Genomic DNA, 27671 nt, shown 5'->3' with positions numbered 1-27671 from the left:
CCTGCATTAGCAGGCAAGTTCTTTACCACTGAGCCACCAGGGAAGCCATTCCCTTCTCCAGGGGATCTTCCCGACCCAGGGATTGAACCCGGGTCTCCTGCATTGCAGGTGGATTCTTTACCATCTGAGCCACCAGGGAAATCCCATTATTATCTTAAAGTGAATTAATAAAGAGATTTTTTTTTAGTTCCTCAATTTTAATCTCAAATATGGTAAATATTAATACATATAACCCATATAAGGAAAAACTCTTTGGGGTCCTCAAATTTCTTAAGGGATTTTATTTTGTGGAGTGGCTTTGGGTTCCTAACAAAATTGAGTGGAAAATAGAGAAAGATGGACAGACACTCAGATGAGTGCATTAGATTCTTGTGCTAAGAAAGAGGAGAGAATGTGGTGGAGGGGAACCCTAACTGTGTTTTGTACATCCTCCTGCCTTGTTCTGGAGTTGAATAGGCCTGTTGCTTTAGGGTATCTCTGTGAGGGCCCAAATTTAGATGCTGTGTGACCCAGACATGAGCCTGGTCCTACAGGGGCAGAGAATGTGAGCTATCCTCCTGCTTGGGACTAGATGACACAGGGCAGGTCAGGGCAGTTGGGATAGGTTCTCCAGTCTTGGTTATCAGGTTGTGTGTGTAGATCAAGTGCTGTGCCTCTTTATCTTCATAACTAAAACTTTTGTTAAATCTCAAGAGTAAACCACGTTAAAAGGGGAACAACCACATCTTGGTCTGCTCACCTGCCACCCTTGAAGTTCTGTAGGAAACACATACAGAGAGGAGAAAGGTGGAACTTTGGTCTTAAACCCCAGGATAAGGGGGAGAAGAAAAAATTCCCTGGTCTGCTGAGCTTGTCCAGAGAGGGAAAGCTTGAATTGCTGAAAGAGGCCAGTTTCTTTCTCTGCTCCATTCGCCCGGGCCACAGCCCAGCCTCAGACCACGGCTGCAGTGAGACAGGCCCGCGGCTGACCTGGGCAGAGCTGAGGGTTGAGTGGGGCCGCTCCTGTCCCACCGATGTGGTGAGGCCACACACAGCTGCTCCCAGGCCCAGCTGGCCACATCAGCTACAGGAGACTCATGAGGGATCCAGAGAACAGGCCAAAGCAAGCAAGCCCGAAGGCCAGGTCTTCCTGTACCACAACCACACAGAAGGACGTCACTCCTGTCCATTCACCAAGGACCACCCATGCTCTCACCGTTTGCAGATGCTGAGAGCATCACTCCTGGCACTGGGCCAAGGGTAGCAGCATGCCTGCGGGGCAGGCAGAGCTCTTGTCAACCTGGGGACCACAAGTGGGGGTCCCCATGGTCCTTAAATGTCCAGGTGTGAGGTGTCTGTGCTATTTCATAGGTAGAAGGGTCTAGAGTTTTCATCAGATTTTCAAAGGTGGGGGGAGTCCTTGCTCAGAAAAGGTTAAGAATCACTGTGTTATGACTCATTTATTTTTTTAACTGGAAGTTTGTACCTCTTAATTTCTCTCCCCTATTACCAAAAAAAAAAAAAAAGAAAAGAATCACCATGTTAGAGGCCAACACTGCTTATAGCTGCCCTGTTGAGGGTTTTGAAAAAAATTCCATTCAATAACATTAACTCAGCAAATAGCTGAGTTGTTCTCCACGCCTGGCTTGGTGCTGAGGGCTGGAAACGCAACAGTGAGCAAGGCCAGATGCTATCTGTTTGTCTCGGAGAATCATAGATATAAATAAAATAACCACACAAATGCATATCCAGTCTCAAATCAAGCATTGCTCTGAAGGGAAAGAACCTGGTTCTGTGATAGATATAACAGTGGGTGAATAGCATTTTGGTTTTGTATATTTTTATATTTTTGGATAGGTAATATATTCAAAAATTCAGTAGGATTATATAGCAAAAATTCCACCCCTCACACATACCTTTACTCACAACCTCCAGCTACTCCTTGGAAGCTTTAAGTTGTTTTACAGACGAGTGAATTGGCCTCCTAGCAAATTAGGGGAAGAAAAGAAAGCTTACCTGAGAATATGAAACTTGAAATGACATTTGAAACACGAATGTGAGTTAACTAATGAAGAGGACTGGAAGGGGATGGGGGAAGCACAGAGGCAACTGCTTGTGCAAAGGCCCTGGGGCTAGAGACAGCATGATATCTTAGAAAGAAAGCCTGTATGGCTGGAGTGCAGGAAGCAAGGGCAGGGGACGTCCAGGAAGCTACTGAGTGAGGAGTGTGCTCAGCGCTTTAACCTAAAAGCCCTGGGAAGCCACCGAATGATGAAGAGAGATAAACTTCCCTCATAGTTTTTTTGGGGAAAATATCACCCTGGCTGTAGTATGGAGAAGAGATTGGAAGGAAAAGCAGTTAATGGGCTTTTGTTCAGCTCAGGTGAGAAACAGTGTGGCTTGGTGGTGGTGATATATCTATATATTTTGCAAGAAATATATTGGCGTGCAAGGTTCTTGCTTGTTAACACAACATTTGTTTCAGTTTTCTCAACTGAGTGGAAGAAAAGTCCATAATGAGTTTATTCAGAATGTAGTTAACACTCGGATCTATTTTGTCCAAGCATGTAGCCCCACTGAAGGATAATTTAGCTCTTTGATGGACAGAGCTGAAAGTCTCATACAACCCTGCTAGAAGTCATCTGGTTTAGACTCCCACCCCAGCACCCCAAAGCCATCTATCTCCCTTCTGCAGGAGCCCTCCAGTGGCAGGAGGTTGTCACTGTTACACAGTCACGACAGAAGGCCCCTGTGGGTGATGTTCACCAATCAGGGAACAAATAATTAAAACACCCGATGGCTCTATGGTTTTGGTGTTCGCACACTGAATTTTCCTTCTCTTCTGATCCCCCAGGATGGCCTATTTTGAGGAGCAAGGAGGTGTGCCCTGTGGCTTCACCCGCCAGAATTCTGGCAACTCCATTTCCTTGGACTTTGAGCCCGACGCGGAGTACCAGTTTGTGGAGCAGTTGGAAGAGCGCTACAAGTGTGCCTTCTGCCGCTCTGTGCTCCACAACCCCCACCAGACGGGCTGTGGGCATCGGTTCTGCCATCACTGCATCCTGTCCCTGAGGTGAGCGGGCGGGGCCTCCACTTTGGCCAGAAGCGGCCAGAGTGTCCCTGTGAGCGGCCGTCTGTGGCCGCTCAACTACGATCAGGGTTTCGGGAATTGCTGTGGTTGCCCACAGAACCACATGAGGATGGGCTCTCCCTAGGCCCTTCTCTGAGAGCCTGAGGAGTATAACCTTCATTTTCTTCCTGCTCTCCTACTGATCGTCACCTTTTCTTAAAATTCAGACCACACCCGTTTTGCATGCGAGGGCCAACCTCGGTGCACAGGCCACACGGGGAAGGACCTATCTGCCAAGAGGGTCTTTCTTGTAGGCACCCTGACCTTCCCTTGCCTTGAGGCAGGGCTGGTGTCGCATCCAGAAGTTTCCTTGCTGCCCTGGATGCTGTCGACTCCTCGGCAGCTGGAAAACCTGGGTCGTGTCGTTTTGAGGGTAAAGACCAGGTGAGACATGGAAGCAGGCTCTGGGGGCCTATACAGGGGCACCACGGAAGTTATACCCTCCCGAGCTTGGAGAGGGGGTTATTGCAGCACATTCTCATTCATTCCTGGGTTTGTTCATTTGACACCTGGGTCTAAACAAAGCTCTGGTGCACAGAGGTGAAGAGTTAGAGGTTCAGTGCAAAACAGGACCCTCTAGAATCTTCTTTCTAGTGGAGGAGACAGGTGGTAGTGCAGTGTGATAGCATAGGACCACCAAAGGAACGTTGGCAGAGGACATTTGACTCTGCCTGCGGACTCCCTCTTAGACTCACGTCCTGGAGGATGAATGGGACTTTCAGGACTTTCACTGAGGAGGTGCTGAAATTGGGGTACCAGAGGGCCCCTTCTGGAAAGAGGGAACAGCATGAGTAAAGATGGGGCCTGGCCTGCTCGGGGGGAACTTCAAGGGGTCAAGTGTGGCTGGAGCGGTGGGGCTGCTCTTAGAAAGGTTGTTGAGGTCAACCCTTAACTCTGGCTTCATGTTGATTTTTCTTTCCAGAGAACTGGACGCAGTCCCACTCTGCCCTGTAGATAAGGAGGTGATCAAATCTCAGGAGGTAAGATGATCCCTGGTTTGGGATGGAGCAGCCAGTGTCCTTGGTTGAACTGAACAGAGAAGTTGGAGCAGGAGAGCAGGAGGGGGACCCTTCCTTGGAGTCCATATTCCTCTGCCGTGTGGTCAGTTGGACCCCACTCCCACCCCTATTTGAAAGAGGAGTGTTTGGGTCCTTACTGAACCCCCAGGTCTTTTTTCCCACATGCTCTTTACCCTCTTTCTATATAAGCTCCAGTTACTGTGAGTTGCTTGCAGAAATGAAACATCCTATTTCCTGGAATTCACTTTCTAATCTGTTTAGTCTCTCAAACTTTCTTTTATTAAGTCTAACGATAGCTTTATTAAGATACAATGCATATGCCATAAAATTTGCCTTTAAAGTATGCATGTTTCTGGGGTGTGTGCCTAGGAGCAGAATGACTGGGTCACATGGTAACTCTATGTTTAACATTCTGAGGAACCAGCAGGCTGTTTTCCAAAGCAGCATTCTTTCCAGCAAGGTATGAGAGTTCCTAATTTCTCTAGATCCTTGCCAAAATTTGTTGTGGTCCATCTTTTTGATTATAGCCTTCCTGGTGGTTATGAAGAGATACCTCGTGGTTTTGATGCCCTAGTGTTTGATGACATGGAGCATTATTTCATGTGCTTGGCTGATTGGATATCTTCTTTGTAGAGATTTCTATTCAAATCCTTTACCCATTTTTTAAGTGGGTTATTTGTCTTTTTAGTCAAAAGTTTGTGTGCCTTCTCTTTGCTCTTACAATGTGTTTTCCGTATGCCTAGCTGTACTTGTGTCTGCCTCACCCACTAGCCAGGGGTTGGCATACTACAACATGGGATTTGTTGGGACTGATCCAGCTTGCCACCTGTTTTTGTATGGCCTGTGAGCTAAGAGTGGCTTTTATATTTTTAAATCATTGAAAAAAATCAAAAGAAGGGTACACAGGAACTCTGTACTATTTTTGCAACTTCTTGTGAGTCTATTTCAAAGTAAAAATTTATAAATCAAAAGAATAATGTTCTGTAACATGTGAAAGTCATATGACATTCACATTTGTGTCCATAAATAACATCTTATTGGAACACAGGCATGCCCATTCACTAAAGTATTGTGTACAGCAGGGCTGAATAGTGGCATCAGAGGACATCACAATGTGGCTGGCAAAGCCGAAAATAATTTACTCTCTGACCCTTTATTGAGAAAGTTTGCCAACCCCTGGCTTGCGCTGAAAAATAAGTCAGCAGAGCTTCAGTGATACCACCTGATGACTAATACAACGTTTACCCTGGGACAGGAAGCTGAAAGCATCGCCCCCATCCACAGCCCCACCTCTTGACCTTTGAGCATGTGGGGTCAAGTTCACCACCAGATTTCCCCCAGCTTCAGCCTACTGCAGTAAGCATTGAATTACCTGGCTTGTATGTTTGGTGGCCTGTCAGATGTATCTGAGACGGTCTTTTCTTATATGGTGGCAAATCTGGTATTTCCATTCCAACCACTGACTGGAAGTTTCCACCCAACTTTTGAGATGTACTGAAGACCAAATTAATAATAGATTCCTTCATGTTGCTCTAAAGCTTTGGAGTGTGTGAATCTATTATGTTTATCTTTTAGGTGTTTAAAGACAATTGCTGCAAAAGGGAAGTCCTCAATTTGTATGTGTTTTGCAAAAATGCTCCCAGATGTAATGCCAAGATTATTCTGGGACGATACCAGGTTGGTATTACTCATGAACAGTGTCTGCCATTTTCCAGTGTCGTGTACTGAACACATTTTTATGTGTCAGTTCCTGGGCTAAGCATGGAACCAGGTTTCGGTGGGTGGTCCTCGGAGAATTCTTGTCTAGCAACACAGTTGGCTACAGTGTAGCACGCCAAGGGCTAAGGTATGAAATGAATCTCACAAGAAGTTTCATTTTGTATGGAACACATGGAGAACATACCAATGTGTGCTAGACCTTGAATTACAGGTTAAGGTTCATTGATTCAAAAGAGAATGGGACGTGCTGGGCAAAAGAAATGGTCGAGCCAAGGGGACGTCATTTTTGGAAAACTGTGAAGGATTTGGGATTCCAGGGCATGACTGCAGAAAGACATAGTTGTAAGGGGTCCCTGCCCAGAAGCATTGCAGGTGCTGGGGTGGGTGTTTCCTGGTTGCTATGGGCCCTGCTGTCTTAGAGTTTGTGATCTAAAGGGAGATGACATAGACCAGAACAGAGCTAGGATGCAGTGTGAAGGTGAAGCGTGGGTAAGAGATGCGGACAAACAAGGTATAGGGGAGGTGACGGGTTGTCAAGTTCCTTTCAGATGAAACTGCCCTCCCTCACTCTCCCATCCATCAGCAGAAAGTCGTTAAATGGGAAACAGGACACGTGGCTTTGCCAGAGCAGGCCCAGGTCAGGTTCCATCACCCCATGCGTGAATATGAGGCAGATGTCTCTAGCTTCCAGGGAACTGCGTGGAGACTGCTGCAAGTTGCCCCTCCCGCCCCACGCCCCCGCCCCCACACCACGTTGTGGAAGGTATTTCTAGTGATTCAGTCCTTTCCCCAGCATTCCTCCAGACCCCCAGGCACTGAGCTCAGAAATGTGTAGATGATTTCCTTGTTAACCCAAGAATTTCTTTGGACATTCAGGAAAGGTTTTTGTGTTTTCCTGAGACAGTCCCTCACCACTTGTTTTGATAGTCAGGTCCAATAGTAGGGTCTCTTGACCAACTTGGTTGTCCCTAAGCCTGAGAAGGAAATGAGGTTAGCTCTCGTGACCAGATCATCAGCTTCTGGAGAATAGCAGCTGGTTTTCTCTTCACCTGTTTCTTTTGTGTTAATATTTCCTCTTACTCCCTGTTCTCCGTCACTTGTGTGGTAAGCTGTAGGATTTTCACAGGATGCAGAGTCTTGAGGAATGTTGACTGTTTTGGTGACAGCTGAGGGGTAGCATCCGTGAATTTTGGAGAAGATGTAGATTTCAGCTGTCACTGTCATTACTAGAGGCAAAGGAGAATAGCTATCATGTTTATTTACTTCCTGTAGAAAAACTATGTGCCCTTTTTTTTCTTCCTTCAGAGGAGGGGTCAGCAAACTATTTCTCTCAGGAGCCAGATAGTAAATATTTTACACTTTGCCAGCCAGTGTCTGTCCCAGCTGCCTGACTCTCCCATCTTGGAGGGAAAGCAGTCATAGCCAACATGGGAAGAAATACGGGTGTTCTCAGTTACACCTTATTTGAAGAAACAAGTAGTGGGCCAGGTTAGGCCCAAGGGCTGTAGCTTGCCAGCCATGTTTTAAAGGATCTTGTGGTGGGGAACAAGCCCACTAGAATTTTGATACCTTGTCAGCATCACAGGAACTTGCAGTGTTATCCCCAGGTCTTGTTAAGACTTGCCTGCTTATAAAAGTCTGTAACATGAACAACACTGGACCAAACCTTGTCCATGTCATCATTTTCTAATATGCTGGTTATGAATATCTCCCGATTTGACAAGGCTGACCCAAGCTTCTCCTGGGCCTGGGATTCTGATCCCTGAATTCCTCTCACTGCTTTGCTTTACTGCCTCTGGGACAGCTCCCTCTCCCTGTCCTTCCTTCCTCCAGTCCTTCCCCTTCCTTCACTTACTTAGGAGCTGGCCTTCTCTTCTTCCCTCTCGGCCCTCTGTTTCGGCTTTTACCACCTGGGGCTTCCCTGGTGGCTCAGCGGTAAAGAAAACACCTGCCAACGCTCTGGATGCAGGTTTGATCCCTGGGTCAGGAAGATCCCCTGGCTACCCACTCCAGTATTGTTGCCTGGAGAATCCCCATGGACAGAAGAGCCTGGTGGGCTACCGTCCACAGGGTCGCAAAGAGTTGGACACGACTGAGCGACTAAGCAACAACAGCAGAGTGCAGAGATTAGGACTTGGTGCCGGGGGTGGGCATGGAGGGCGCACAAAAGAAATGGCCTTGACCGAGCTGGTAAATTAATTGGCAAAGCTAAGGAAGATGTTCAGGGACTAACCTGAGAATGTGAGCAGGTTAGTAGATGATCTAAGATAAACTTAGCATGCTGATTTCATCACCCATCTTCAAAGCCCTGTCCTCCAGACCAGGCTGGCTTTCTCAGCCTCCACGCAGATGGCCCTCTGCATGCCCTGTCCTCAGCAGAGGCAGCAGGTGGCCTCTGCAGGGAGCTGTCCTTCCCCCACCAACCGTCCCAGCTTGTCCTCCTGCTGCCCGGGGTCCTCCCGCCTCCGCCCTCCCCAGGCCTTGCAGCCGGCTCCCCTTCCCAGTGCCCTGCTCCGCGTGTCCCACTGACCTGTTGTTACCTGTTGCAGGACCACCTTCAGCATTGCCTGTTCCAGCTTGTGCAGTGCTCTAATGAAAACTGTCAGGAGCCAGTCCTTCGCAAAGATCTGAAAGAGCATCTGAGCGCATTCTGCCGGTTTCGAGAGGAAAAATGCATTTATTGCAAAAAGGAAGTGGTAGTCATCAATCTACAGGTAAAAAAAAAAAAAGCATCTTTATGGGACTAAATTCTGTCTGAGTGGTCACAGTAAATCAGAGGGGATACCAGAAGCACTTTTCTGAATTTATTTTTGTGCAGAAAGAGGTCTAAAGAATAACTTATCTGAGGGGTCTATAAAAAGCTGAAAGGCTTCTTGGTAGGACTCTTTTCATGTGTCATTGGCACAAATGCTGTTTGATCACCTGCTGAGTGTGAGTGGGCCAGGAGTGACACCTGGAGCTGAGTCACAAGGAGGGGACCACACTCTCTGACCTCAGGATGCTCTGACAATTGGCGAGGCAGGATGCAGGCGTAAGAAGAAAGCGTGGGTACCTTTTACATGTGCCAAAGGAGCCATGCTAGTGACACGCATTGTCTGTCTTCTGTCAGCCCCATGACCTCTGACCTTCTTTGGAATAATTGGAAAATTGAATTCATTTATACTGAGAAAACAGCCATCTGGAACCTTTTTGGCACTAGGCTGTACCGTCTTATAGAGGGTGAGCCACATTGCATAGATCCCCAAGGGGTCATATATACACACACTCTGAGGACATACAGGGAGCCTTTGGAAGCCAGGCTGGCTTTAGTTCAGCACCCTTTCATTGTTTCAGAATCATGAGGAAAACTTGTGCCCTGAGTACCCAGTATCTTGTCCCAACAAGTGTTTGCAGATCATTCCAAGAACTGAGGTAAGTGTAAATAATTCTCTCAGTGATTTTATGTAAGATAAAGTTTCAGTAATCATTGCAGTGTGTTTGATAAAATCGCATAGGCAGGGGCCTGACGCTTACCTTATCCTCATGATGACCATGGTTTTGTTTTCCCTCACCTTCTCCCTGAGAATTCTTCTCCCTGAGGATTCTCTGTTTCCATGTTAGCTCTCCTGGCCCCAGCCTCAGCTTGGCGTTTTTTCCTTCTGTTTCCTGTCTTCTCCCCAAGCCACCCTTGGCTCCCTGCTGACTGCAGTTATACCAGGTAGCTAGGGAGTCAGGATGCATTTCTACAGCCTGAGACTGTCTATTTCACAGGTGGATGAACACCTGGCCATGTGTCCTGAAGCTGAACAAGACTGTCCTTTTAAGCACTATGGCTGTACTGTAAAGGTATGGAGTAATTGTGTCTGTCTGCCTTCTGCCGTATCATTCATTTGTCGAGTTCATTTTACTCTGATTCCATTCAGGGTACAGGACATTCAGTGTCTGTGAAACTGTAAGACTGGCAATTAACTAGTGGTTACCAGTGGGGAGAGTGAAGATGGGAGTAGGGAATTAAGGGATACAAACTACTATGTATAAAATAAATAAGCTAAAAGTATATATATAATGCACAAAGGGAACATGACCAATATTTTATAATAACTATATATGGAATAGAGAAAAAAAGACTGACAATTATATTAGGGTTCTCCAGAGAAACAGAACAATTAATTTATATATATATACATAAAATTTATAATACCTACATTTTGAAGTTTGCTTATATCTATGAAAATAAAAATGTGACCTGACACATTGACCTTGCAGTTCTACTGCTAGGAATTTATTTCACAGATATCCTTTCATAAGTATGCAAAGATCACACACCTACACAAACACACATACACATAAATACATTTTGTCCATGGGGCATAGATTCCAAGAGCCTCAATGGATGTCTGAAACCATGCTGCCTGCCCAGTCACTTCAGTCATGTCCGACTCTGTGCGACTCCATAGACGGCAGCTCACCAGGCTCCCCGTCCCTGGGATTCTCCAGGCAAGAACACTGGAGTGGGTTGCCATTTCCTTCTCCAGTGCATGAAAGTGAAAAGTGAAAGTGAAGTCGCTCAGTCATGTCTGACTCTTCACTTCCCCCTGGACTGCAGCCTACCAGGCTCCTCCATCCATGGGATTTTCCAGGCAAGAGTACTGGAGTGGGTTGCCATTGTTAATACCAAACCCTATATCCCCTATAACATACATAAGATAAAGTTACACATTTATAAATTAGGCACAGCAAGAGGATATCTGAATTGCCAGCATCATTTGGGACCATTATTGAATAAATAAGGGTTACTTGACCACAGCATTTAACTGCAACAGTTAATCTGATAGCAGAGATGGCTAAGTGACTAATGGGTGGGTAGTATGTATAGTTTGGATACCTGGACAATGGGATCACTCACCTCTGGGCAGGACAGAGCAGGAAGAAACAAGATTGCATCATGCTACTCAGAACAGTTCACAATTTAAAGTATTAATTATTTTCTAAAATTGTCTACTTAATATTTTTGGACCATAATTAACCATGGGTAACTGAAACCACAACTATCAAAACTCTGACTAAGCTGGGACTACTGTATTTAGCAAAAAAATCCACAACAGTGAAATATATATATATATATATATATATATATATATATAGAGAGAGAGAGAGAGAGAGAGAGAGAGAGAGAGAGTCATATTTTGGAGTACTAGGCATCTGATAAAAAGCATGAGGTATATATTTTAAAAATTACTCACACTATGACCTCACTGTGTTGAAAATGTATATATATCTTCGCTGACTCTGGTGAGTGAGATTAGGGAATTGAATGTGGAGACAGAGAAAAGGGGACTTCTACTTTTCATTCTACATCTTCCTGTGTTGTTTGACATAAGCATGCGGAGCATGCTCAGTCACTTCAGCCCTGTCCAACTCTTTGTGACCCCATGGACTGTATCTCGCCAGACTCCTCTGTCCATGGGATTCTTCAGGCAAGAATACTGGAGTGGGTTGCCGTGTCCTCCTCCAGGGGATCTTCCCAACCCAGGGAACAAACCTACAACTCCTGTGTCACCTGCATTGCAGGTGGATTCTTTACCACAGAGACACTGGAGGAGCCCTTGACCCAAGCATATGTTACTCTTATTAAAAAAACAAAACAAAACTATTTTAAACATGTTTTTAAAAAATCAGTGAAGAGTCCATAAATGTGTCACATATCAAACCGTGGTTGTCTTGGCTACAGAAAGGATGGGGTTTACCTTCCTCTCACGTGAAACACAGAATTGCTTTCCAGTTCTGAAAGGAATCTTCTTTACATTTAGGCTCAAGCTCCCATTTGGATTGTATTCGAGGACTTACCTTAGTACCAGAGCTGGGGATGGCTGGGGGAGTTGTGCTCTGGAAGAGGGCCAAACCTAAACTGAAATGAAATTGATTATAAATGTTTACTTAGAGTCTATGGGTCACCCATACCATTTGCTTTTATTAGTAATAGAGGCAATCTGCAATGAAATTTTAAGGATCAGGGAAAAAGTAACCATTTGTTCTTGCAAACATATAATTTTATTTTGAGGGCAACAAAATTTTCATGGGCTGAAACTACAGTTCGGTTCACTTTCTGCCTGTAATAGCAAGTGGTAGCAAGATAAAAAGTGGTAGAGAAGTGTGCTCAGTAGGCTGATCAGGAGGTAGCCCACCAAGGAGATAGGTTTTATATGGGAATAGTTGAGAGGTGATAATAACTACACTTAGCCCTCAATCATATACTCCGGGAGCAAGGAAAGGCTTCCCAGGTGGCACTAGTGGTGATGAATCTGCCTGCCAGCACAGGAGATAAAAGGACTTGGGTTCAATTCCTGGGGTGGGAAGATCCCTGGAGGAGGAACTGGCAACCCACTCCAGTATTCTTGCCTGGAGAATTCCATGGACAGAGGAGCCTGGCGGGCTACAGTCCATGGGGTTGCAAAGAATCAGATGCAGCTGAACGTCTGAGCACAGCACAGGGCAAGGAAGGAAAGCAGCATTAAGAATTTTGACAGTGGCCTGACTCTCCGTGTCTCCTGGGTACCAAAAAAATCGTAAAGATGTAAAAGGAGCCTGGGAGGGATCCTTTTCCCTGAAACCCACCTTGAGACAAGTTAGCAAAGTTGTTAAAGTTCTGCTTTTGCAGAATATCCTGCCACCACCCTCAAGTTGGAAGCCTTTCAACAACCTGACTCACGTTTCTCTTCATCTTAAAGGATAAACGGGGGAACCTTCAGGAACATGAGCGTTCGGCCTTACGGGACCACATGCTTCTGGTTTTAGAAAAGAACTTCCAACTAGAGGAGCAGGTAAACATTCAAGGGTTCAAATATAAAGGGAGGCAACAGAATCACTGGGATTTGTACTTGTTGGCATTTTTATAGCCTCCTCTGTTTTAAGTGGAAGTCTACTGGATGTAGATGTTTTTCTGCTAAGTGACCAGACAGACTTCTAGGATTAGAGCACATTAAACTGGAAAGTGCCTTTGAGATCTTTGGGTCTAGCTTCCTCAACCAACAGATGAAATAACTAAGTTCAAAGAAATTTTGATGTGTTTATGACTTCAAGGGGCAGAATTCAATCTCAAACCCATGTCCCCTGATTGTCAGTCCAGTGTTCCTCAGGGTACACCACACTGCCTCTCTGCAGCCTATCCACACACCTCTTGGTTATTCCCTAGTAGGAACGTAGTAGGTGTTTGGCATTTTTAAATGAAATCAGTATTACCTTGAAACAACGTTTGACTATCTGTTCTGGGCACTGTGGGTATTATACATTTTGTAATAAGTCTTAACTTACTAACTTTGCAACCTAATCAATGCATATGTACATATTTATTTCACTGAATTGTGATTATCAAGTGAAATTATGTGTGCAAATGGCAGCCGTAGTCCCTGGTATATTCATAGTGGACAGCATTCAATGCTGATTCTATTGAGTAATTATTCCAACAGTTCATCATTTTGTTAGGGCATCACAGAGGATCAGACTTTTAAAACCCTGGTAGGGAAGGAAACCATCCATCTGCATAGAGGGCGCTGAGTTTTACTGCTACAGATTATTTTATGTTGTCTGATTCCATGTTAAAGTAGGTATGTGAGTTTCAGGGTCAGATGGTGGAGAAAATAGAAAGCCTGATTAAACTGTAACTTTGGTAGAAGGCATGCTGCCTCCAGCCGTTCTCAAGTTCTTTCCGTAACAGTTGCCTCGTTCAGCTATCCATTCATTCAACAAACATGTGCCGTGTGTCAGGTACAAGGCTAGTCGCTGTGGACACTGGGTCAGGGGAGACCCAGCACCTACCCTTGAAGAGCTCACCGAAATGTAGATGTATAAGACGCTGTCCCCGTAGCAAATGGGATGGGGGTGCCCTGTGTTGGGGTACAGAGGCTGTAGCAGGTTGCCCTGTGGGAGTGCGTAAGGCTTTTCAAGGCTTTTCCAAGCTGTACTGTCTTGAAGAAAGAGAAGGTCAGTTAAAATGTTGTGGGAAGAGGATAGTCCAGAAGGGGAAAGTTTATACTTCATAGTATGAAGTATGATTTGGAGGCAAACAAGGCTAAAGACGGGGGGAATGTTCATTCATTCATTCAATAAATATTTATCAAGCACCCACTGGTGCCAGGCCCCAAACCAGTTGCTGGAGGTCCAGTGGACTACAGGCCCCATGCCAGGCCAGCCCCTGCAGAGCTGCCTTCAGGCGTGTGTGTGTGAGGGACGGTGTATGACGGCTGAGAAGCTATCCTAGCAGCCCAGCTGGGAGACCGGCCAGGCTGCAACAAGGCACAGGGAGAAGTGGTTGTAAGAGTTGTTTTGTTTTGTCAGGAGTTAAAGTTGGCAGGTACTGCTGATTGAATGGATGCAGGGGTAAGAGAAGGTTGTCTAGGATCACTCAGAGGTTTTTAGTTATTTCCCTCAAAGGGATTACAAACTCTGAGAGGTGGTGTGTTTTGCCACTCACTATACCACGAGCAGTAGAGTAGGCAGGTTAAACTCTCTGCCTCTGTTTCCTTATCTATAAAATGAGGCTGACCGTCGTATCCAACCCATGGGGTTCTTTGAGGATTAAAAGAGCTAATGAATATGACAATTGGATGGTAAATTGCAGCTATTACTGTTGACACCGTGCATACAGCATCTCATGTGGTGTGGTGATCTGAATTCTGTGGTTGTTTAGTAGTAGTAGTTAGTTGCTCAGTCATGTCCAACTCTTTGCAACCCATGGACTGAAGTTCACCAGGCTCCCCTGTCCGTGGGATTCTCCAGGCAAGAATACTGGAGTGGGTTGCCATTTCCTTCTCTGGAGGATCTTCCCGACACAGGGATCGAACCCAGGTCTCCTTCACTGCAGGCAGATTCTTTACCCTTTGAGCTACAGGGAGTCCTGGTTGTTTAGTAAGTGCATGCTAAAAGAAAGACAAGAACCAGTTCAGCAAATTTAGTCAAGTGATGTCACTAGCATGAGATGATCCATCAAAGTGGGTTACACACAGCAAAGGCTGGCAAGAAATCTGTGGATCTCGCTCTCTTTTTTTGAAGTAACTTCAAACATTTTCTTAGAATTATATAGTAATCTACCTGTAAATATTTTCTATAAATATGTGTATATATTTTTCCTTAAAATACTTTCTTACCTGTAGTATTTTCCTAGAACTATATTCAAATTATTTTAACTTGGCTGCATGCATTTAAATGACTTCATTCATATTCCTGTTATTAGATTTCTGACTTATATAAGAGCCTAGAACAAAAAGAAATCAAAATCCAGCAGCTAGCGGAAACGGTAAAGAAATTCGAAAAGGAGTTCAAGCAATTTGCACAGTTGTTTGGCAAAAATGGAAGCTTCCTGTCAAATATGCAGGTGAGAAATGGCCTTTCTATTCATAACCAAGATTTAACTTCACAGCCAGTTAGTTTTTTAACTAATTGTTTAAATGGAAAAACTAATTTTTTAAATGGAGATAATTTCAAATGTGCAAAACTAAGATAGTACAAAGAACACCTATGTGTTCTGCACCCAGATTCACTCGTTGACAGTGTTCTGTCCCATTTGCTTCCTTCATCCTGTCTCCCCCTCCTCATCCCAACCCTGTCCTTAGCCCCCATCCTGTCCCTGTCTCTCTCTCTCTTTTTGGGTGTTCTTTCTGAACCCTTTGAGAGTAAGCCATCTATTATAGCCCTTTACCCCTGCATACTTCGTGATGTATTTCCTAAGAATAGAGATCTTTTACATAACCCAGTACACTTAGCCATGTCAGTACACATTTACACTGGTACAGTACTTTTACACAATTTATGGCAATGAGGGTTGTCATTATTGACCGAGTATTAGTCACCTGATTTCAGATTTATTGAGAGCATCTGTAGTTCTGAATTTTGCAGTCAACAAAGTGAAACTATTAATTCCTTTGGGAAGAAAATGCTTTAAACATCACTAAAATAGAGCAAAACTTACTTTGTAAATCATGAATGTTAAATAACCATAAATAGAGATTTCTAAATAATAATGTCTTTATTGTGATTATAAAATTTATGGTGCAAAATATTTCATAATGTGATATGGGCAGTCTTTTTGAGGATTATACCAGAAAATGTAGGCCATATCATTTCCATACTTTGTCCACATACTGTATGGATGTGTGTGTGTATGGAAATCCATCAATTATTATTATCTTAATTCTGACCTTTTTCTAACACAAAAACCAGTCAAGAGTGAAGGCGCCGAGGGCAGGAGAAATACGGTTTTATTTAATCCCTTCATCTAAAGAGAGCAACCAAATGTTCAGGCCTTATCTTGGGGCGCTGAGTACCACCTGGAGTGCTCAGACCGGAACAGATGGGCCTTCTTCCAGCACATTCTCTGCCCTCTCGCAGAGTGGGAGTGAATCAGAAGCATTGCAATGGAGAAGGAAGTGATAAGGCAAGAGGACAGTCAGGGAGAACATAAATATAAAGATAGGTTAAAGAACCAAGAGGAGAAAAATCCAAGGGAGAAGTAAGACTCAGATGAAGAACAGTTCAAAGATTTGAAACAGGAGCTGAGATACTGCAGAGGGGGAGGAAGGTATTAGGTGATTCATCTCTCTGACATCCTCTCTCTTCTGAACCGTGCATTTTTTCACTGCATTAATTGGTTAATTCAAGGTGAAATGTTTGAGTTGAAAAATGTGATCTCAACGAATCATTCACGTTTTTTTGACATGATGATCCATTTTGTACTGAAAGGTTCTTGCTAGTCACATTGACAAGTCGGCTTGGCTAGAAGTTCAAGTGCGTCAGTTATTACAAATGGCTAACCAGCAACAAAGTAAATTTGATCTGAGGCCTTTGGTGGAAGCAATTGATACAATGAAACAGAAAATCACCCTGCTAGAAACCAATGACCAAAGACTAGGTATGTCTAATGTTTTCTACTTCTCTTCTGCATGTGTTCACGAAAACAAGCAAATAGGCCAATGGAAAGGCACAGCTGTCCAGGGTCAACAGTGCTGAGTCTGGTATTTGTGAAACAGAACAACATGAGGTTCTGGCCACTCAAACAAAATTGATGAAGGGCCCTGAGTGGAAACTGGAACAAGGACAGGGTGGAGATGGGCCAGGAAATTCCAAGAACAGGAAATGATGGTTTTTTAAGGAGAGTAGACAATGAGAAGGCTAGGGGAAAGATGTGGTGGGGAACATTGTTTCAAGTATAGAAAAGCAGAGCCAAGTTTGACTGTTTAAAAGCATCCCATTTAGAATGTAGTGGGGCTTACCACAAAAGTCTGCTAGACATGTGCTGAGGGGGTCTTCTCTACACTTCAGGGAGCTTCAGTTCAAGAGGACGCATTGGGGTTTTCTTGGGGCCAGTCTTTCCAAGACATGAGAATCACGGAGTCGGTATTATTAATATGGATGGCACATTGGTGGACATTGAATTCAGTTCATCTTGGGGAAGTCAGAATTCTATTGGTTCTCTTTGGATAACCAAATTTCACTTTGGGCATATTTGAAAGACAGCTTTAAGGCCTTCAGAATCTTTTTTTCTTTGCAGTTGTTTTGGAAGGGGAGACTAACAAACATGATGCCCACATTAATATTCATAAAGCACAGCTGAATAAAAACGAAGAGCGATTTAAGCTGCTGGAAAGTGCCTGCTATAACGGAAAGCTCATCTGGAAGGTGACGGACTACAAGCTGAAGAAGAAGGAGGCGCTGGAGGGACACACAGTATCCATCTTCAGCCAGCCCTTCTACACCAGCCGGTGTGGCTACCGCCTCTGCGCCAGAGCCTACCTGAACGGGGACGGGTCTGGAAAAGGGACGCACCTGTCCTTGTACTTTGTGGTGATGCGAGGGGAGTTTGACTCACTGTTGCAGTGGCCGTTCAGGCAGAGGGTGACCCTGATGCTTTTGGACCAGAGCGGCAAAAAGAACCACATTATGGAGACCTTCAAGGCCGATCCCAACAGCAGCAGCTTTAAGAGACCCGATGGGGAGATGAACATCGCCTCTGGCTGTCCTCGCTTTGTGGCTCATTCCACTTTGGAGAATGCCAAGAACACCTACATTAAAGATGACACCCTCTTCTTGAAAGTGGCTGTGGACTTAAGTGACCTAGAGGATCTCTAATCATTGCTTCCAGGGGATAAAAGGATTCCTTGAATCCAGAACCTTTGGTTAATGTAGTGACTGGATCTGGGCTCAGTACACATTTGTACTTGGCTTTTTGTCCTTAACGTGTGAAGTCATTTTAAGGTTTCTCAAGTGCTGTCTTCTTTTTACATTTTATTGTCCCAGTTTGAAACTTAAAATACTCAGACTATCTTCTCATTATTTATATTTTTGTATCTCTTGAAAGACGTTAATTTTCTTAATGTAAGGACTGCAGCATACCTCTTTAACTGGTGCTTAGTGTGGGGTCTCAGGGTCTCAGCCTTCTATAATATTAAATGTCTTTGAGGACACAGATGTATTAATAGAACTTCCAGTCAAAAGTGCTTTGGTATTTTTATATTTGGCCTGTGGATTCTAGAACTGACCTTAGCCTACAAAAGCTATCTTTTAGGGTAGGCTGTTTCAGTTAAGTAGATGAGTTGTTGTTGTTATTTAGTCATTATGTCATGTCCGACTTTTTGCGACCCCATGGACTATAGCCCACTGGGCTCCTCTGTTTGTGGAATTCTCCAGGCAAGAATACTGGAGTGGGTTGCCGTTTCCTCCTCCAGGGGATCTTCCCAACCCAGGGATTGAACCTGTGTCTCCTGCTTGGTAGGCAGATTTTTTAACCTGTGCCACCAGGGAAGCCCAAGTAGATAGGTAGTGTACTTCGAAGTCAGTATACCCAGTTTGGATCAAACTTTTTTAGGTTAAATACTGTATTGTGGAAGCTAGTACACTTTTAATATTTTCATGAAATTTACCAGTAGTCAGCAAGAATAGTTTTGCAAGGCTGCATAAGAACTTGTGAATAGAGTAAGTATTTTCATTCTTCCTGCTGAAGTAAAGCAGAAAACACTGCATAGTATACATATAATGATTTACAGCCATCCAGCTAAAGTTTGTATCTTATTAGGTCCAACCACATGAAAAAACTGTTTATAAACAAAATGATCAAATATTAGCAATTTCAAAAGATTCAACTTAATAAATAATATATACATACATGTTTAAACATAGCTTAGAAGTATTTTGGTAGTTATAGTAAATTAATATGAGGATGGGCAATATTTAGTATATGATGGAGAAAGTGTCATATGGATAAGAGGAATTAAAACCTAGGGAGAACACCATTACAATTTCCTCTGGTATGAGAACTCCCATCTGAAATTGATGGCTAAAAAGAGTGTCTCTTTTTCTTTTGAGTAGAATTTTGAGTTCATAAATTGGCATGAAAATTGGCATTTATGTAAACTTACGATGTTTTTTGTCAAAGTCCTGAGTACTTTGTGAAGGACGGAAAGATCATGTTCCTCTGTATCTATCTGTATGGGTCTGAAAGTGTAAATACAAGTCTATACAAAGTCCTTCTGACTCTTGACATGGTGGTAGTAGTGTAGTCGTGTCCAACTCTTGCAATCCAAGGGACTGTAGTCTGTCAGGCTCCTCTGTCCATGGGATTTCCCAGGCAAAAAATACTGGAGTGGCTTGCCATTTCCTTTTTCAGGGGATATTCCTGACCCAGGGATCAAATCAGCATCTCCTGCATTGGCAGGCAGATTCTTTAGCGACCGAGCCACCAAGGAAGCCCTGACTCTTGATGAGCCTGAAGTGAAGTCATTCAGTCATGCCTGACCTTTGCCTGACCTTTGTCCTGACCACATGGACCGTAGCCTGCCAGGCTCCCATCCATGGGACTTTCTAGGCAAGAATACTGGAGTGGGTTGCCATTCCCTTCTTCAGGGGATCTCCCCGAACCAGGGATCGAACCTGGGTCTCCCGCACTGCAGGCAGACTCTTTACCACCTAAGCAAGCAGGGAAGCCTGGACTCTTGATAAGCCTAAGCTTAACCCAAAACTACCCAGTTTTCCTGGGCCCTCACTCTTGTTATGCCACTGAGCACTGCCAACACTAGGCTGGCTCCCTTGAGCGTGTACGGGCAAGCAGCTCACTCAGTGATGACCACATACCTCACAACTCTTGATCGATTGACCTCACAGGAGCAGCATGATTTATACCAGTGGCTTCTGGAATAGTTGGAACTTTCTTCCTCTCTCCTGTGAAATTTTCAAGATACCAAAGACTCATGCTACACAAATCTTCCCAAAGGGTTAAATTCAAAGACCTGAGTTCGCAGAAGAAGTCTGGTAGAGAACCACCCTGCAGGTGCTGGTAAACTAGGGTGCAGCTGCCGGTCAGCCTGTCCCCTCAGGCAGAGTCAGCAAGTCTTTCTCTAGACCGCACAGCTGGATGCTGTGGTTCTCTGCGCTGGTCTTCAATGTTTCTCATCGGGTCCAAAGTCATCCTTGTGTTCTGAGGAAGGGGAGAGCACACTGTTGTGACTAGTTTTAAGCCTTTGATGTGAAAAACATTTTAAAGTGAATTTATCAAAACACTGATTCTGTGTTTTAACCAACTTCTCTACATAAAAAGTATAAGTTATGGCATGGTTTGCTTACAAGCTCAGAGTCCCTTCATCATTAAAACAGTGAACACAGAACAAGGTATTCTATAATAAAAAGCACTTTTTTCTCACAAAATAAGAGTTGTGAATTTTGTCGTAAGGAAATCGATCCACAAAAATTATTTTTCCATTTTTATGATCTGAATAGTTATTTTTATTCTGTAAGATTTAAATTTTTATTCCACTTTGGCCTGATTCAGTTCCTGATGAAAAGAAAATGACACAGCAGGCATAAACGGGGACTTAACAACCTTAAGAAAGGTACGTGCAGGATTCAAGGAGGGTGAGGAGGTGGAATACATACATGCTAATACACCTCAGCAGATCTGAATTCTGACACTTGGTCTCCGAATGTGATGATTTCAGAGAAACAAGAAATGGTCATTCCCAGCGTCTATCTTGAACACACACAAATGGGACAGAGTGCCACAAACCCTTTGTGGGGGCCCTAGGACAGTCAGTCCATGCTGCAACTTCCTCTTTTCTCTTGAAAGTGGTTGCAGACATGGGCCTTCATCTTACATAAGAATTCTGGGCTGCAGAGAAAGCTTTGATGGATGCACAAGAAAGGACTTGGGTGGTGAAATTCCCTGGGAACACCACATTTTAGGGAGAAGGAAGAGGAGCCTGCCAAGCATTTGGAGAAGAGGTCAGAGGTCAGAGGTTAGATACCAAGGGAGATGGGAAGAGAACTGAATGTCAGCAGGGCCAAATCTCCGCTGAGAACAGCAGCTGCTTCCAGGGCACTCCACAGCATCCTTGAACTCGTCATCTCCCTGAAGACCCCTCTGTCCAAGTACCTGCTGAATATCTAAGCACAGAAGTCCCGCAGGTACCTTCAAGTACACTTCACCAAAACTGAACGGGAGGTCTCCTCACTCTCCGCCACCACTAACCCATGACTCCCCGTGTGTGTTCTCCCTCAGGGAGTGACGTCAGCATCCATGGCAGAACTTGGACACTGTGGATTCCCCTCACTTCCCCCATCCAGTCACCCAGCCAGTGTGCCAACTGAACCTCCAAATGATGTCTTAAAACTATTTCTGCTATTCCATGTCCCTTCTGTCTACTACTGCCCTATTTGCTGGCCTACAGTTTTTGATTCACACTGTTCTCGCTGTGTTTTCTTTTGCCTCTTTTGGATCCAGACTCACACTGACACCCAATAATCTCTAAAATGAAAATCCAAGGGTGACTCCCCACCTCACCCACCCCCTGTGGCTCCATCACCCACAGGACAAGACTCCAGCCTCCCTGGCCTGGCAGGCAAGGCCCTGCATACCTGCTTCAGCCTCTCCAGCCTCACCTCATGACCATCCTGCCTTGCATTTAGCAACAGCATACTAAGCCATTTTGACATTTGTCTGTGCTTGTGTTCATTTCTATCTAGAATACTCTTCTCCATCCTCACCTCCTCCATTGTCTGGTGGATTCTTGCTCTTTAGGATTCCACTTTGGCCTCACCTCTCCAAAATGCCTTCTCAAACTAGCCCTTACTCCCTTGCACTCAACTCCTACCCTCCAGGAGCCCTTGCTCTGAGCCGTATACCTCCTTGCCTATAATTCACTTCCTGTACTTTTTTTCCAGAAAACAAATGTTATTTTTTGTTATAACAAATGTTATATTTTTGTCAGATTTTACTTTAGCTGCAAATAAAACAGATGTTGTCCTTGTCCTCATAAAACATAATCTAGAGGTCATCACAGCAGTGAACCAAAATGCCCACTGTGTGCATGTTCCCAGTTGTCCCAATAGACTTTGCCTCCTACTTCCCCCACCTCCACTCACTGCCAGAAACATGTATCTGTCAGACCATCCTGAATATCTGTGATGCTAAATAAGAGAATAGGCAGAAAACACTTGAAGGAAGAGCCCAAGGTGAAATTTATAAAGAAAAGCGAAAGCAGCCCACTTAAGTGGGACTGGGGAGAATTAAACGAAAGAACAGTTCCTATGGGAACTGATGCTTTTATTCTTCCAAGAGAGCCATGTTAAAGACTAGAATACGCGTTTATCAAAATGGATTAAAGACCAAAATATAAGGCTGGATACTATAAAATGCTCAGAGGAAAATATAGAACACTCTTTGACATAAATCATAGCAAGATCTTTTCCAATCCACCTTCTACAATAATGAAAATAAAAACAAAAATTAACAAATGGGACTTAATTAAACTTAAAAGCACAGCAAAGGAAACCATAAAACAAAAAGACAACCCTCAGAATGGGAGAAAATATTTGCAAAGGAAGCAACTGGCAAGTGATTAATCTCCAAAACATACAAATAGTTCATGCAGCTCGATATCAAAACAACAAACAACCCAATCAAGTGGGTACAAGACCTAAATAGACATTTCACCAAAGAAGACGTACAGATGGCCAACAAACACATGAAAAGATGTTCAACATCACTAATTATTAGAGAAATGCAAATCAAAACTACAATGATGTATCACTTCACACCAGTCAAAATGGCCATCATCAAAAAGTCTACAAACAATAAATGCTGGAGAGGATGTGGAGAAAAGGGAACACTCCTACACTGTTGGCAGGAATATAAATTGGTTATGACCACTGTGGAGAACAGTATGGAGATTCCTGAAAAAAACAAAAATAGAACTACCATATGACTCAGCGACCCCACTTCTAGGTGTGTTATCTGGAGAAAACCATAATTCAAAAGCATGCATGCACCCCAGTGTTCATCACAGCACTACTTACAACAGCAAGGACATGGAAGCAACCCAAATGTCCATCAGCAGAGGAATGGATAAATAAGATGTGGTATATATACAATGGAATATTACTTAGCCACAAAAAGGAATCAAACAGTGCCATTTGCAGACATGTGGATGGACCTGGAGATTGTTATCCAGAGTAAAGTAAGTCAGAAAGAGAGAAACAAGTATTGTATAGTATTGCTTATATGTGGAATCTAGAAAAATGGTACCAATGAACTTGTTTGCAAAGCAGAAACAGAGTCACAGACATAGAGAACAAACTTATGGTTACAAAGGGGGCGGGGGGGGGGGGGGATGGGACAAATGGGGAAATTGGGATTGACACATGCACATTACTATGTATAAAATAACTGATGAGAACCTGGGCTTCCCTGGTGGGTCAGAGGGTAAAGAATCTGCCTACAAGAGACCTGGGTTCAATCCCTGGGTTGGAAAAATCCCCTGGAGGAGGGCATGGCATCCCACTCCAGTATTCTTGCCTGGAGAATCCCCAAGGACAGAGGAGCCTGGCGGGCTACAGTCCGTGGGGTCACAGAGAGTCAGACACGACCGAACAGCTAAGCGCAGCCCGATGAGAACCTACCATACGGCACAGCAAACTCTCCTCATTGCTCTGCGGGGACCCAAAGAGGAAGAAAATCTAACAAAGAGGGGCAAAGCAGAAATGAACACCACATTGTAAAGCAACCACACTCCAACAAAATTTAACTTAAAAAAGACTAAACTACATGTTTAAGTCACTTTGGCTGTTTGAGTCACACTTGCTTGAATATAACTCCACGTGGACTGTAGACTCTGGCTCCAGGATACGTATAGGACAATACAACTTGTGATAAATGCCTTCAAGAAAATGACAGACTACAGTAAAGGGGTAATGGCGCTGGATGGGGAGAAGATGTACACACTCTGGGCTGTCAGGGAAGGTAACATGATAGTCAGTGCTCAGGTGACATGTCTCCTGGATGCTCAGCATGGTGGAACACCCTTATAAAATCTGAGCCATTTCCTGAGGAAGCTTGCCTCCTTGACCTCCTTTGCAGCACAGGAATGTGGCCCAGGTCCCAGTCATCAGGCAAAACTTCAACTTGAAAGATGCAGTTGCAAAGACTCAACTTCTTTGTTTAAGAAGGTTTGCAAGATGAAGAAGAAACGTGCCAGACTCTGACTTCCCAGTGCTGAGTGGACCTGAGCCAGTTTCTGGAAGCCTGTCCTTAACTTCTGGAGGTTGTGTTTCTAGAAGCTGTGGTGTTGCTGTCGAGTGATGGCGGCCACTGCAGTGGATGTTCGCCATTACCTCTTGTGTGTCTGGGTGTCATACCCGGCTGTGCTGTACCCATACTGGCCTCTGTGGTCTTCCTGGAGCTTCTGTGGGTGACATAATGTTAATGAAGCCCCTGTCACGTTCAGAGTGGATCGTGTGGTTTGTAACTAACCCTGACTGAATCAAGCTGAGACCTGAAAGATGAGTGAGTCCTGGGGGGAGCAGGTGGGATGAGAATTCGGGGCAGAGGGCACCAAGGAATAAGTAAAGAATTGCTTTAAGGAGTTGAGAAGAGGCCAGAGTGGTAGGAGCCCATGAGAAAAGGAAAGGATAACACCTGACGAGGTTAGAAGAGGAGGCAGGGCCCAGAATCTAGTGCTGAAGTCATGGTGAGGAGGTTGCGGTTTATGTGAAGTGCAGTGAAAGTTGACCCGATTTGGGCTGGGGAAGGCATGATCTGATTGACGTGTTCTGAAAAAACTGCTCTGTGTAGAGCACAGATAAGAAGGCAACACAGAAGTCACAGGGACAGGATTAAGGTTACACCATACTGCAGTTCTTCACAAGTCTGTGCCCTTACTAGATCACAAACTCCTTGAAGGCAAACAACCATGTCTATTTCAAGTGCATGAAAAGTGCTCAGTGTATTACACGGTTATGCACAGAATCTTTGTAACAATCTGTTAGGCAGGTATAATGCCCATTTCATAGTTGAAAAAAACTGATGATTAGAGAGAGCTATGTGCTATGTACCAAGTACTGTCCTAAGAATTTTACACACCCAATGTATGTTAACATGCAAATCCTCTCAGCAATCTTATGGAGTATATGCAATTTTATCCTTGCTGACAGATGAGGCAGTGGGCCCAGAGAAGTTATGTAATAAACTCTAGTTTACACAGCTAATAAATGGTAAAGCCAGGATCTGAATCCAGGCAGTCTGACTTCAGAGGCTCCACTCTTACTATGTAAGGCTGCCTCATATGGGTACTGATTAACTCTACATGCTTCTAAAAATATATAAAATTAAATGAGTTAAAATATAATAAGAATAACCACTGGGACAAAGACTGAATGTATAATTTCCAACCCATTAAAGAAAAAAAAAAAACTGGAAAAAGAAACATCAAACCAAATACAGAAATGAACACAACAGGAAGTATGATACATAGAAAAAACAAGTTAGAATTAAACCCAGACACATAAATAACGAGTGAACTGTTACTATTAAAACAGGAAATATCTCAAACATGTATATGCTTTTAAATATTCATCTAAAACAAAGCAGAACAACTAGGTATATATCCAGAGATGCTCTTGCACAAGCCCAGAAGCCACATACAAGAGTTTCTGCCAGGATTGTCTATAATAGCAAAGAACAAGGGGGAGGAAAAGCTCCCAGCAAACAAGGGATGGCATGGGTGTGGAGCATCACATGGCTGGTGGAAGGGTAAACTGGTGCTAGTGCTGGAGAACAATGTGGCAATTTCAAATAAAGTTGAATTGTGCAATTTCATTTCTAGACATGTACCCAAAATTCTTGCCATGTGCCTAGTGAGATGTGTACAAGTATGGCCATTAATTCATACCATAATGGCATAAATCAGGAATCATTAAATTACTAGCAACAGGAGAATGGATAAATTGCTTTCTAGTCCTATGATGCTCAACATTTAAGCTAAAAAAACTAGAAACACATGAATCAACATGAATAACTTTCACAAATATAACAAAATTTACACAATGGTATATTTATGTTAGGTTTAAAAAACATTATGAAATAATACTATATGTTTTATATATATATATATAAACTTTCATGGGAATGACAGATACGACATCCTTTGGAGAGGAAGAAAGGGAGAATGAGATTGCAGAAAGGTTCCTAGGAGGCTCTAACTGAATAGGTAATATAAAATTTGAAGCAACTATGGAAAAGTGCTAAAATACAGTAGTTAGGTGGCTGGTATATAAGTGTTCATTAAATTATTTCCTGTAACTTTATATATGTTTGTAACATTTCACATTAAACATTATAAAGACATGAGCTTTCTACACAAGATTCTACAAAAAGAATAAAATAAACCAAAGAAATAAGATGGAAGAACTTAAGGAAAGCACATTAATTAAAGAGGAAAATATTTTACGATAGAGGCTATCAATAAAATAAAAAGTTGATTCAATAAACTTCACAAAGAAAAAAGACTTCAATAAAATATGTAAGAATGAATTAAGAATATGAGATCAAAAATTTTTAATACCATAGACAATTTTATACTGTTTGAAAATGTAGATGAAATGGGTACTTTCCTAGGGGAGAAGAAAAAAAAAAACGTATCCCTCAAAAAGTCACCACATCCTGATGACTTTAAACATCAGTTCGTCAAAACCTAAGACTAACAGACTAAGACTAACCAGAATAACAAGGGAAGCCTTGAATTCCCGGAGAAACAACCCCACCTTTCTCAATGGTACGTCTCCATGTTGTACAAGTACCCTATCTGGGCAAATCTACCGAAAACTTTGCCCTCTGGCGACAATCTATTACAGATTTGAAACGGAATCCCAAGTAAGTTCCGGGAAAACGTTGCCGTTTGGTGACAACCTGTGACAGAATTCGCCCCTGGTTTCAGGCTCGTGACACGTGGGCAAACGGTCTGCAGTCAACCCGCGAGCAGCACCCCGCGAGCAGCACCCCGCGGAGGGCCCGAGGCCGGAAGAGGCCCTTTGGCCCCGCCCCGCTCACGTAGTGGGCGGGGCGCTTCCGGCCGGCTGAGGCGTGCGCGCCCGAGAAGCCGCGGGTCGCACCTGGCACCGCTCGGCGCCGCCGCCCTGCCTCCTGAGCGTCCTTGCGCCGCGCCTGCGAGTCCTGCCCAGAAAGGTCGTTTCCCCCGCGCACCCCCTCGCAGTTTCCAGTACGTTACAGTGGCAGGCGGGGCTGCGGCTGGAAAGAGGCCGCAGGTTCCCCCTCCATCACCCCCCCCGTTAAGTCCCTCCCTGGCGTCTGGGCCCCTCCGGGTCTGTCTGCCGCCACTCCCCGCGCTCGAGGTTGGCCCAGAAGCTGTGTCCTTTCCCATGAGCTCTTCTTCCCTGATCTGAAACGGTCGCCAGCCTCTGGCTTATATTCTGGAGGGTGTGTTCTTTGTACACACCTGTCTCAGCCCTTTCTCGTCCTGCTTATAAACCGTGGGAATGCTCCCACCATCATATCTCCCCCTACTTGCCCCGGG

The 27671-nt window shown here is 44.1% G+C and overlaps 1 protein-coding gene across 4 annotated transcripts in view; it reads left to right on the top strand.

Annotated features, from left to right (window-relative positions):
- The window catches only part of TRAF5 (TNF receptor associated factor 5), a 43519-nt gene extending 24179 nt beyond the window's left edge, over window positions 1-19340 (top strand). For 3 of the 4 annotated variants that reach the window (XM_061161016.1, XM_061161017.1, XM_061161015.1), the window contains exons 2-11: window positions 2834-3052; window positions 4032-4089; window positions 5704-5805; window positions 8397-8561; window positions 9181-9258; window positions 9598-9672; window positions 12555-12647; window positions 15056-15196; window positions 16561-16729; window positions 17369-19340. In XM_061161016.1, the coding sequence (XP_061016999.1) occupies window positions 2835-3052; window positions 4032-4089; window positions 5704-5805; window positions 8397-8561; window positions 9181-9258; window positions 9598-9672; window positions 12555-12647; window positions 15056-15196; window positions 16561-16729; window positions 17369-17946 (1677 nt within the window). In that variant the 5' untranslated portion in view covers window position 2834 and the 3' untranslated portion in view covers window positions 17947-19340. The remainder of the gene's footprint in view (window positions 1-2833; window positions 3053-4031; window positions 4090-5703; window positions 5806-8396; window positions 8562-9180; window positions 9259-9597; window positions 9673-12554; window positions 12648-15055; window positions 15197-16560; window positions 16730-17368) is intronic. The other variant, XM_061161018.1, reaches the window with a different exon arrangement.
- Window positions 19341-27671: the final 8331 nt, after the last annotated feature.

This window comes from Dama dama, chromosome 14 (assembly GCF_033118175.1).
Source record: "Dama dama isolate Ldn47 chromosome 14, ASM3311817v1, whole genome shotgun sequence".
NCBI classification, from domain to species: domain Eukaryota; kingdom Metazoa; phylum Chordata; class Mammalia; order Artiodactyla; family Cervidae; genus Dama; species Dama dama.
This window is presented reverse-complemented; position numbering and strand designations above follow the sequence as displayed.